This window comes from Balaenoptera physalus, assembly GCF_965194825.1.
Source record: "Balaenoptera physalus genome assembly, chromosome: 6".
NCBI classification, from domain to species: domain Eukaryota; kingdom Metazoa; phylum Chordata; class Mammalia; order Artiodactyla; family Balaenopteridae; genus Balaenoptera; species Balaenoptera physalus.
Window position 1 is genome coordinate 63,600,028 of NC_138885.1, and position 12,701 is coordinate 63,612,728.

General features: G+C 34.6%; 1 protein-coding gene across 6 annotated transcripts in view; it reads left to right on the forward strand.

Annotated features, from left to right (window-relative positions):
* The window catches only part of UBR3 (ubiquitin protein ligase E3 component n-recognin 3), a 222,489-nt gene that overhangs the window by 72,280 nt on the left and 137,508 nt on the right, over window positions 1–12,701 (forward strand). For all 6 annotated transcript variants that reach the window (XM_082465326.1, XM_082465322.1, XM_082465321.1 and 3 more), the window contains exons 9-11: window positions 4,353–4,532; window positions 5,131–5,264; window positions 11,915–12,001. In XM_082465326.1, the coding sequence (XP_082321452.1) occupies window positions 4,353–4,532; window positions 5,131–5,264; window positions 11,915–12,001 (401 nt within the window). The remainder of the gene's footprint in view (window positions 1–4,352; window positions 4,533–5,130; window positions 5,265–11,914; window positions 12,002–12,701) is intronic.

Genomic DNA, 12,701 nt, shown 5'->3' on the forward strand with positions numbered 1-12,701 from the left:
GTCTATTTTCTTGACTAAGTGGTTTAGCTATGCTTATTTTATATGGTTTGCATTTCAGAGGAGAATGTTTGGGAGGAAGATGTATATGAGTCTGCCTCCCACTTTTTTCTATAGGCATCTTTCCTGAGAGAGTTTTTATGTTCATTTCCTTATCTTCCAGTCACTCATTAACCCACCTCAATCTAGTGTCCGCTTCCGTCATTCTATTGCTGTCTCCAAAATTGTCCATGACTCCAGTAGCCACATGTCCTACTTTCCCCAGAACAGCTCCAAGTTATGCCTGTTATTTTGACATCATTTTTCATACAGTCCTTTTTACTCTCAGAAGTGTCCCTGTTTATATGATAAATTATATGGTCACCCTTTCTATGACTACATGATAAGGAAGCCAGTGGCAACACTTTGGACCTTATCTTGCTTGATTTTCATTATCATTTTACACTGTTGATTCTCTGTTCCTTGTGTGGCATGAAACTATTTTCTACTTGTTCTATCAGTGTTGGTGTTTCTTGGCACTTGGTCTTGCTGTCTCTGTGTTTCTCACTTTTCCCATATTTTCTGAAATCGTATTACATGGTTTTAGTTGCTTTCTACACATACCTCCTTCTAATGCAGTTAGTCTGTCCTGGAAATTCTTACACAAATTGAATTTTCCAAAAGCTAAATAGCTATAAGTAACATTGCTAAGATCTTTAAATATAAATGTATTTTTTCTAACAATAAATTACATTATTTCTAAGCCAAGTCTAAAACTATCTTTAGCTCCTATGCTGTTTTTTTTCCTCTTTCAAAAGTAACATAACATTTCATGTTACATATTTACTGGTTTTCTAAAAGCACCATATGTTTTCCCTGTTTTTACATGAAGAGTATTGGAATGAGCTTTAAATATATTGAACTAGCTACAGGTATTGCACAAGTTCTTTATACTTCTTATTTTGTAATAGCCCCTATCTAGCCTTTGTATACATTGTCATTAGACAGTATTTGAAAATTCTGTCCACACTGTTAGTAAATGTAGGAGCTGATACAATGAGAATTCACATGGCCACAGCAATAGCTGAAGATTAAAAGGAAAAAGCCTCTAGTAGTACGTGCTCCCTTCCTTATACTTTTACTTTGTTGTATTCATTTCTGCACCATACTACTTTGTGATTCCAAATATAACTCATAACTTTCCATATCCCTGAAAGTTTACAGTTTGTCTTATGAAACTGTCTGTTTAAAATGAAACTTAAAACCATGTGTTGTGGGACTTCCCTGGTGGTGCAGTGGTTAAGAGTCCACCTGCCAATGTAGGGGACATGGGTTCGAGCCCTGGTCAGGGAAGATCCCACGTGCCGCGGAGCAACTAAGCCCGCGTGCCACAACTACTGAAGCCTGCACACCTAGAGCCCATGCTCTGCAACAAGAGAAGCCACTGCAATGAGAAGCCTGTGCACTGTAACGAAGAGTAGCCCCCGCTCACTGCAACTAGAGAAAGCCCGTGCAGCAGCGAAGACCCAACACAGCAAAAATAAATAAATTAAAAAAAAATGGTTAACTTAAAAAAAAAAAGGAATAAAGTTAAAAAACAAAACAAAACAAAACCATGTGTTGCATAACTATAGCAATGTCTGTAGTTGCTAATAATGCCAGATTGATCTTCTGTCCTGCATATCAAATTGTTTATTAAACTATATACTTTGGATGTCTACAAGCAACTCAGACACACAGTGTCAACACCAAAACCCATTCTGTCTCTATCAAGCCTGCTTCTTTTCTATTGCATTTGTGCATGTGTGTGTATGTGTATATATGTATGTGTGTATTAGCACTCAAGTCGGTGTGTTGGTACCACTCTAACCATCTACAGAGTTGCCCAACATAAAAACCTAGGAGTCATTTTTGACTTCTTACTCTTTGTAGAAATAGTGAACATCACCAGGTCTGTCATTTAAATCCTTCTGAATATCTTAGAATAGCCAATTCTTTTCATCTCTGCATCTTCATGCCAACACCATAGTTCAAGCCATCGCCATCTCTAGGCCTTCTACTACTAGTCATCAGCACCCTCCTGTATAGTCAGTCTCCACACTAAACATCTAGTCATGTCCTCTCTCTTAAAACCCCCTCTGTGGCTTGCCATTCTCTTCACATGAACTGCAAACTCCTGAAGCTGATTTATGAGGCCATCTAGACTCATTTGTGCCACCTATTCTCTGCGTTCTTTGTCCCAGTAATTCCATCCTTTTTTATACTGCTTCCTCTACTTAGAACACCATTTCCTCTCCATCTCTAGTTTATTTGGCTAATCCCAATTTCTGCTTCATTCTGTAAATCTCAGTTAAACATCACTTCCTCAGGAAACTCTTTTCCTGAATTGTAGACCAGCTTTATTTGTTCTTATGACTTCTTGTACTTTTCCTATTACAGACCTTACCACACTCTGTTTTCTTAGATATTAACCTCAGTGGAGAGAGAGAGAATGTATAAATCTTGATTTATTTACCACTTTATTTTCAGAGCTTACTAGAATACCTGACCCTCAGTAGGAGCTCAATAAATATTTGTTGATGAGTGAATAGCATTTAACACTGAATCATTGCTCTCTCTGTATCTATATTTGGAAAAGTATCAGTTGGATAAAAATAGAAGTTCTCATCATTTTATTTCATAAAAAATTCCAAGGTATTTTTCGCAAGAACAGTAGTAGTTAAAGCAGTGTCAGGAAAATAGTGATTTTGATTAATTATATTCTGCTTATTCATCCTCTGATTTCAATGAAATAGAACAGTGATTCTCAATGTTTTAAAAAATTAAAAAATCCCAGCATCCCTAGGCACTGTCCCATCAGCATCAGCTGCTCACCAACTCACAGTGGCAGTAGTTGTCAGAGAGGGCGTTTCTGAATCTCAGGTGTGGGTAATTTATAAAAGCTCCCTTACTCCCACTTCCTCATTCAGTTATACCCTCTCTCATCCTGTTGTGGGTCCTGTTCTTATGTCTTGTTAAATTTGAGTTGGGTAAAGTAATTTCATGGACTGAAACCTAAATTTAATTTATGGAAATAAGTGCAGTAGAAGCCCTCTTCACTGATGAGTTTGACAATGAGGTGGTTATTTGAAAAGTTGGTTAAAGTGAGGCATTGTTAAAAAGTGATACATACGTATCTTAAACGGTGGATTTTAACTTAAACCACAGGAATGTATGTTTGTTTTCCAACCTTTTAATTTTGGGCAAAGCAGTTGTAAGGTATGGTTTTCTTTACTGGAGTTCTCCGTCGTCCTTCTTGTATATACCACATCTGTAAAGCAGCATCTGTGATTTTCAGTTTCAGTTTCTTTAAAGTAGAGTAAGAACATAAAGATTTTCATGAAGCAATCTGAGTGCAAAATCCTTCTAGACTTTTGTGATTTTTCTCCTCCAAGATTTTCGTAGGCACTTTTATTGTCTTTCAAAAGCTTATGATCCAGTTTTTGTTATACCTCTATTTATGCATTCATATTTTATCAGATTATTTGTAACTTAAATTTTATAATTATAGTAAAAAGAACAATTAGTATGAACAGAAGCAAAAACAGACTCTGGATAAGCTTATACCTTGGGGCTTGTGTACTAGGGAATAGGCTACACGCTTTGAGCATTCTGTGTATTATGGGTATTAGTGTGTTTTACAGTGGGAATGGGGGGCTTGTTTGTCCAGTGAATCAGTTAAGCTGGAATAGGTCAAGAGAGCTAATGCATACATGCTATAACTTCTAATAGTAAAGTTTTTGTACAAACCTAATCCTCCCCATCTCCTCCTTCCAGCAATGTATTTAAACTTTGAGGATTTTTTTTTAAAGCTTAAGAGATTTATGTGTGTTTTTTGTTGTTTCATTTTTGAAATACTGTGTTAAAAATTGTTTTTACATGTCCTTTGAATAGAAGAAAGCAATTAAATATATATCATTTAAGTCATACAGATTTGATTGAAAAGATAGAATGAGATTAATCTAGGGATAAAAACATTTTATTGATTAGAACTGAAAATATTGCATTATATCATTAAAATCAAGAAAATAATAAGGTTTTATAAACATGTAACTAAATATCATGTAATATGTTAGACATGTGGTAATAATTATTATAATGATGTGCTAAGTGTTATGTTAACATTTCATTTAATTCCCTTAAGATATGTGTCTTTTTCTGTTTTACAGATGAGGAAATTGATTCAGAGCTATGTAATATACCTAAAGCCATATAGTTATTAAATGGCAGGCTGGGGTTTCAATTTAGGTGACTCTGATTCTAAAATGTATAATCTGTATCATTGGTAAAACTATTTTTTTAAACTAATTTTTTTTGTGTGTGTGTGTCTATTTTAGATGAAGAAAATAGTTTACATGTGGTAGTGAATTGTGGAGAAGCATTACTGAAGAATAACACTTATTGGCCTCTTGTCAGTGATTTTATTAATATCCTTTCTCATCAAAGTGTGGCTAAGAGATTTTTGGAGGACCATGGTTTGTTAGTGACATGGATGAACTTTGTATCTTTCTTTCAAGGTATCAATTTCAGATTTTTTCTTAATTTTTTTTTTTTTTTTAGTTTACAAAATGCCTAATGTTAAACTGTCAAACACTAATTAAAAGATAATAGCACATCATTCAGTTACATGTGAAATGTCTCATTTTAATTAATTGATATTTGTAAGTATTTTGATAAAGTGTTCATGAAAACATATCAGAGTTAGGAAGAAGGTCAAACTATTACATAGGAAATAGGAGTGTAGTTTTTAAAAGCATTTGAAAGCATTAATCTAGAAATTTCTAATCTGTTCTCTAAGAAAGACTCATAATACTTTCATAAAAATTTCAACCGGCATCAATTAAAATAGTTTTGACTTTATTTAATATATTCAATTATATTATATAAGAAAGAGACAGTTCACAAAATGTTTCTAAGAAAACGTAGTTTATAAAGAATTCCAAAAGGACCAGATTGTTTTATTTTTAATAATTTATTAATTTCTGTATATATTGTGTCATTATGCCATTTGTATGCATTAAAATGTGTTTGGTACTAGGAAATATTTTACTTGATTTTTAATATGGGTGTTTATTTCCATTTGGCAAGGTTTATATCTGTTTTAATTTTTGCAAGGTATGAACTTAAATAAGCGAGAACTAAATGAGCATGTGGAATTTGAATCTCAGACCTACTATGCTGCCTTTGCTGCTGAACTTGAGGCCTGTGCACAGCCAATGTGGGGACTCTTATCACATTGTAAAATTAGGGTATGTTTTGTTAATTTCTGTGTTTACCTTTAAAATAATTATTTAAGAAAATTATTTGTGAAAACATTGATTTGTTTACTTGTGTGTAATAATATGCAGTGTTTAATTCTGAATTCACCTTGTTGACCTGAGACAGTTCATTGTTATTCTTAGGCAGGTTCGAATTCATTTATATAAATGAATTATCATATCATTCCAGCCTTCCCTTATTGTGAATAGTCTTTGGAGCTTTATAAGTCTCTACATTCATCTTTATTGTTTCATTTTACCCATTATCAGTTAGTTGCCTAATGTTTCTTGTCTCTCAAGGGATGAGGATAGTCCTCAATAAAGTTTACACTTTTAAGATTCCAAGCACAAAATCAGTATACATTTCATACAACTTACAGTTGTTTGTAAAAAGAACCTAAGGGTACATAGCAACAACATAAATTCTTATAATTGGTTAAGAAGTGCTCGCTTATAATTGCATGCATTTATGTCTTTCTGTACAAATATATATTTTACCTTTGCATTTTAAAGTATTCGTTTGATGGGTCTCCAGAATCCTTGGATAGTTTGTTATCTCCTGACCCTGCTAAACTAAGGACTTGACTAAGATTTTGCTGTATGGGTCCCATGAAGTCCAACCTGCTAGCCTGTACCAATAAGCATGCTGCACAAGACTTTATAGTGGTCTTGGCTCTGCCTCTTTTGACTTAGGTGACTTGGTCAACTCATTTAAAACTATTTGAACTTCTCAGTCTTTCTCCTTTTCTTTTAAAAAACTAAAGGAAACAAAATAGAAATGGGACAGCAAAGCCTGCTCTTCCTCACAGGGTTATTATGAGACTCTCTTACATATATTCTTTAAATGTATGTGTTCCTTTAAGTGGATTTCTATTTTCTTTTTGAATTTTAGTTATTTTTTCATACAGCAGGTTCTTATTAGTTACCTCTTTTATATATATCAGTGTATATATGTCAATCCCAATCTCCCAGTTCATCCCACCACCACCACCCCCCTCCACTTTCCCCCCTTGGTGTCCGAGGATTTCTATTTTCTCTCATGACTCCAGCTTTCTCTAAATGCAGATGACTCACAACTTTGTTACAGTCTAGCCAGGTTGAAATTTACAACAGCTCTGGTTATTCATGTAGATCTCCTTATAGGTTACATGAATTTTCTCGGGTTCCTAAACTAACTTTTTAAAAACATTTGTCTGTGCTGTGTTCTTTATGTCATTTTATGTATGGTGTTTTAAATGATGCAGTTATCCAATATAGAAACCTCCCCTTGCTGTACCAGGTGTGTTCAAGCTATAGTCAGATACCATGAATTTTCTCTCATACCAGAAATGTCTCTCTACCACTTCTTTCCTCTGTCTTAATTTATTTCTTTATATTTTTAAAATCTGGGTTGTTTCTTAACTGGTTTTCCTGCCTCTAGATTCTTCCTACTGTAATTTTTCCTAATACCGAAGTTACTGCTAAGCTCTGTGCTTATCTCTCCTTTGCTTAAAAATCATTCAAGTTCTTATGTCTACAGGATAATGTCCATATTTCCTATAAAGTCATTTAAGACCTTCCACAGTTTGCCCTCAACTTGTTTATCGTAATTCACCTTCCTATACCCCCTCTACCTCCGTGCCTTCATTGGATTACCATTCCTCAACATGCAATTCCTTTCTTGATTCCAGTGGTTTTGTTCAAGTTAGTCCCTTTTTTGACAAATGAGCTCATTCTTTCTGCTTAGTCCAGTGCTTCTCTTATATGAGAATCATCTGGGACGCTTGCAAAATACATGTGCCTGAGTCTCACTGTCAGAGATTTTGGTTTGATGTGCAGTAGGACTTTGGCAGTGATTCTAACTGGAATGAAGAACAATTAGTGTGAGCTCTTCAAAAATTGTACTCATAAGACTCAGCTGATATGTAATCTGCTCCTTTAAATTCTTTCATATTTATGATTCCAGTCTCTGTTTTTATAGTACCTCGTTTAATCTCCATTGTAGCATTTATCAAAAAAAACTGTCATCTAATATGAGATTCGTTTGTTCATTCATTCAAAAAAGTATCTATTGAATGCTGTTCTATGCCAGATGCTATCTAGATGCTCGGGTTTTTGGTGTCAAACCAAATAGATGTGGTTTTTGCTCTCATGGAGCAGTCTAATAGGAGAGATAGACATTAAGTAAGCAAGCACACAGGTTTATTTTGTAAGCTTTTGTAAGTGTTCTACAGGAAAATATCAGATTGCTATGAGAGTAATGAGTGTGGAGGCTGGTTACGTTTGAGGATCAGGGAAGGCCTTTCTGAAGAATGAAGAAGCCAGCTATATGAAGTATAAAAGTGGGGTTAGTGGTGGGAATAGGGGAGATAGTATGGAATAACCTACCTCCAGTAGGAAAGTGATTGGTCATTTTAAGGAGTTTGTGGCTGGAGCCACAGAACAAGATGGAGTTGGAGAGATAGGCAGGGATTGTATTATTAATGCAGGTTCTTATAGAACATGTTAATGAGCCTTAGATTTAATTTTAAGGACAAGCCAGTGAATATTTTAAAGTAGGGGTTTGATGTGATCAGATTTACATTTAAAAGATCCTTCTGTTTGCTGGAAAGACTGGATTGTGAGGGGAGCGTGGGGAGCATCATGACTACTAGCAAATAGACCAGTTAAGATGCTGTGATAATAATCTAGGAAATTCAGGTTTGAAATTCAAGGTGCATTAAAGGTGCATTTTGGATATTGAAGATGTATTTTGAAGGTAGAACCAAAAGCCTTGGTGATGGATTGTATGTTATTGATGAGTGAAATAGACTTTTGGGTAACTATGTATGGAGGTAATTTTACAGAGGTGAAAAAGATCGATAGAAAAGGTTTAGAGAGATCACAGTTAGTTTTAGATATGTTAAGTTTGAGATGACTCTGAAACATCCAAGTGAAAATAGTGAATAGTCAGTTGGATATATGAGTTTTGTGCTCAAAAGAGAAATCTGGACTAGGGTTATAAATTTTAGACCCTTGGGAATAAAAATGGCATTTATTGCCAGGGGATGGGATCACGTCAAACAGGGGGAGAAGAGAAATGGACCTTGAAGAAAAAAACTAACATTTAGACATCAGAGAGGGAGAGGAGAAAAACCAGGAGAATGCAACATCATATAAGCCAACAGAAAAGATGGTGATTTAGGAGGGAGGATTGATACGATGTTGATATGAAAAGGTCAGTATTTTAGGAGGATTATTCTGACAACTGTGTTTAGGATGATTTTGGATTATAAGGCTGGGGCTATGTTTATCTATGTGATAATGAGAAATCATTGTTTTCAGGCAGTAGTTTATTTTTCAGTTTTGAAGGCCAGGATTGCAATGTGTTATGGTTTTCTTAATCTAAGAAGTGAAGACAACAGAGAGAAAACGAGCTCATAGTGTTCTGGTAGTATCTGAGAGTAGTTTCTTAGCTAAAGGAGCATCTAGTTCCTAGATAAGACGTTCTCTTGATGAGAGCCTACACTATGCCAGACATTGTTCTTTACATTATATTGCTTACATTATGTTTGTATCTAATCTTCATAGCATCTCTTATAAAGTAGATAGTATCATCCCTTTCTTTCAGAGGTTAAATAATTTGCCCACATTTACACAGCTGCAAGTGGAAGCTTGAGTTTGAAAACAAATCCATCTGATTTCAGAACCAGTGCTCTTTATCACTTTGCTATAATTGTCTCTTAGGCAAGATTGTCTAGAGCTTTTTAGCAGCAGTATTGTCAGGTTTTAGAAATGTAAACTAGAAGAAAGACTATTATTTTAAGTAAAACAAAGCTATTGCTTTATGTTTATGTTCTCTAATTATAAAATATAAAACTAAAGGATTAGCAATAGAAAAAAGGAACTTCACCTGATAGCTTACTTTCTTTGTCTGATTGCCCTGTATGCTATTTGGTTCTTGAAAATGCTAAGGGATAGTTAAACAAGTTATACTAGATTAATAACAGATAGCTTGGATAAAGGGATGGCACATTTCTAGAATTTTACTAATTTTTGCTTTCTGGACAGAACAAATCAGCTGTAAAATCTCCATCTAGTGGCAACTTTACATTACTGCAGGCTTGACAGAAGTTAAGTCTGGCCATGAATCTTTGGAGCGCTTAAGTAGTACTTGTCAGATGTAGTGCTAGACTGTGACATAGAGCATTTTATGTACATTATTTCATTTGCTTCTTCATAACAGTACTAGGAGGTAGGTAGTATTATGCCCGGTTTTACGTATGGAGAAACTGAAACTCATAAAATTCAAGTAATTTCCTCAAGGTCATAACACTAGTAAGTCACGCATACTGAATTTTTGGGGGTGGGTGTGATAGTGATGGGGAGGTGGGAGAGATGATCTGAACATGATTATTAAGTATGCTGTATTTAGGAATGGAATTAGTTGGTCACCTTTTTGAAGACTCTTGATATACCTACTTTTCAAATTGTTCTCTGGAAGAGTTTATCAGTTTACACTTGTGTAAAGAGGATATAGTGGTGTCCCTTTACTCAAACCTTTGATTAAATAGGAAAACATTTGGTTTTAAATGTTTCTTTATACATGAATTATCTGCAACTTTAGTTTGGTTATGACACATTATTTATGGTAACTTAAAGTGTCATTACATTTTTTTCAGTAAGAGATAGGGAACAGAATGTATAAAATAATATTTTGAGAAGGATAAATCTCATATAGGATAGATTAAAACAGGGTGAGACTGTTGGCAGGGGAACTAGTTAAGTGATATTTTGTCTGAATGGTATCAGAAATAGGAGAAAATGGAAGTGAACCTACATGACAATATTGAGGAAGAATTAACAGGATATGGAGACTGAACTGGGTGAAGGAGAAGTAAATCTCTGAAAGAAAGGGATGATAATATCTACTTTATAAGAGATGCTATATTAATTAACTAATTAATTTTTGGCCACATCCCTTGGCTTGCAGGATCTTAGTTCCCCCACTAGGGATCAAACCCACACCCTTGGCAGTGAAAGCACAGAGTCTTAACCGCTGGACCGCCAGGGAGGTCCCCAGAGATGCTATTTTTAGATATGGATGTGAGGCTTGTAGTTTTTTTTTTTAAAGTCCAGAGTAATTTATACATGTAGCTGATGAGACTGTGACGATACCTTTTATTCTGCATTGATGTCCCAAAATGTCTTTTTAAAATTTTTATTGAGATAAAATTCACATAACATAAAATTCACCATTTTAATCATTTTAAACTGTACAGTTCAGTAGTTTATAGTATATTCACAAAGTTGTGCAGCTATCACCACTAATTCCAGAACATTTCTAAGCCCCCGCCCCCGGCAAAAAAGAAAACGCGTACCTCCCAATTCCAGCCTCCTCTCATCTACTGGAAACCACTAATCTCCCTTTTGTCTTTATAAATTTACCGAATCTGGACATTCATATAAGTGAAATCATATAATATGTGACTTTTTGTGTCTGACTTCTTTCATTTGGTATAATGTTTTCATGGTTTGACTATGTTGTGGCATTTATCTGTACTTCGTTACTTTTTATGACTGAATAGTATTCTGTAGCATAGGTATATCACACTTATTTGTCCATTCATCGGTTGATTTCATTTTTTGGCTACTGTGTATAACACTGCTGTGAACATTTGTATATGGATTTTTGTGTGAATGTATGTTTTCAATTCTCTTGGGTATATAAGAGTAGAATTGCTTGGTCATATGGTAATGCTGTGTTTAACTTTAAAATGGCTGCAGCATTTTATATTTCCACCAGCAATGTATGAGAGTTTCAGTTTCTCTGCATCCTTGCCAACACTTACTTTACATTTAAAAAATTATAGCCGTCCTGGTAGGTGTGAAGTGGTATCTCATTGTGACTTTGATTTGTACTTCCCTAGTGACTGATAGTGTTGGCATCTTTTCTTGTGCTTATTAGCCATTTGTAGGTCTTCTTTGGAGAAATGTCTGTTCAAATCTTTGCCTATTTTTTTAAAGAGGCTATCACGATTTATTTTTCCATTTAACTTAATACTTGCCTATTTCACTGGATCAATTTCTCCATAAAACATTACAGTTTTCTTTCACAATACCTTTATTTTAAGTGGCACATTCCTATTCTTCCTTCTTTTAGATTCTTTTGCAAGCCAAGATATTCACAGGCTGCTTACAGTACTCATATGTTCTGCCCTCTTTTTTTTTTTTACTGTGGCAAAATATATATAAATTTTTTAACACTTTAACCATTGTTAGGTATGCAATTCAATGACATTAAATACATTCTCAGTGTTGTGCAGCCATCACCACTATCCATTTCTCGAACTTTTTTATCATCCCAAAAGAAACTCTACCCATTAATAACAGTAGGGAACTTATATTTTTAGGATCTTTTGAAATGGAACCCAATTTACATCACATAAATTTATTTCACCTTTGACTCATTTCAGGTTAGTTCATTTTCATAACTGTCACTAGTTGTTACTATTAGTTTGTGAAAGGATGATTCCTTGAAATGACAAATGTGGTTATTTTGAAAATATGTATATTCTACCATTATATATACAATGCACATAACTTTTTGTATATTGCAAATACTTTGAAGTTGAACATATACGTATTTATATACTGTAAATTTATATAACTTATTATTTTAGGAAACTCAAGAATATACCCGAAATGTTGTGAGATACTGCCTTGAAGCTCTTCAAGACTGGTTTGATGCTATTAACTTCGTAGATGAGGTATGTATATTTTTGATATATGTAAAAGCATTTAAGAAAAGTGTTAGATCTCATTTAACATTGAAAATAATGAATATCTTTTCATGGGATAAGGGAAAGGTGTTGGAATAAACATAAAATCACTAGGCTTTAAAAAAGGAGACGTAAGAGACCAGTTGTTTGACACTTAGGAGATTCTACAGTGCATTAACTGTATTTGCTTATTTCCTAGAGAAGGGCATAATTTTTTTAATGTTATTAAATGTATATTTCTCAGGAGTTCATTCAAAGAGATAAAAGTGACAGTGCAAATGTGAACAGAATAGGGGAGATTGATGGAAAGGGTATCACAACTTTATTAATTGGTCAGTGTTCTCCTCTGGGCATGAATAAAGATGATTTTTTTTTTTAACATCTTTATTGGAGTATAATTGCTTTACAATGGTGTGTTAGTTTCTGCTTTATAACAAAGTAAATCAGCTACACATTTACATATATCCCCATATCTCCTTCCTCTTGCGTCTCCCTCCCATCCTCCCTATCCCACCCCTCTAGGTGGTCACAAAGCACCGAGCTGATCTCCCTGTGCTATGCGGCTGCTTCCCACTAGCTATCTATTTTACATTTGGTAGTGTATATATGTCCATGCTACGCTCTCACTTCATCCCAGCTTCCCCTTCCCCCTCCCTGTGTCCTCTAGTCCATTGTCTATGTCTGTGTC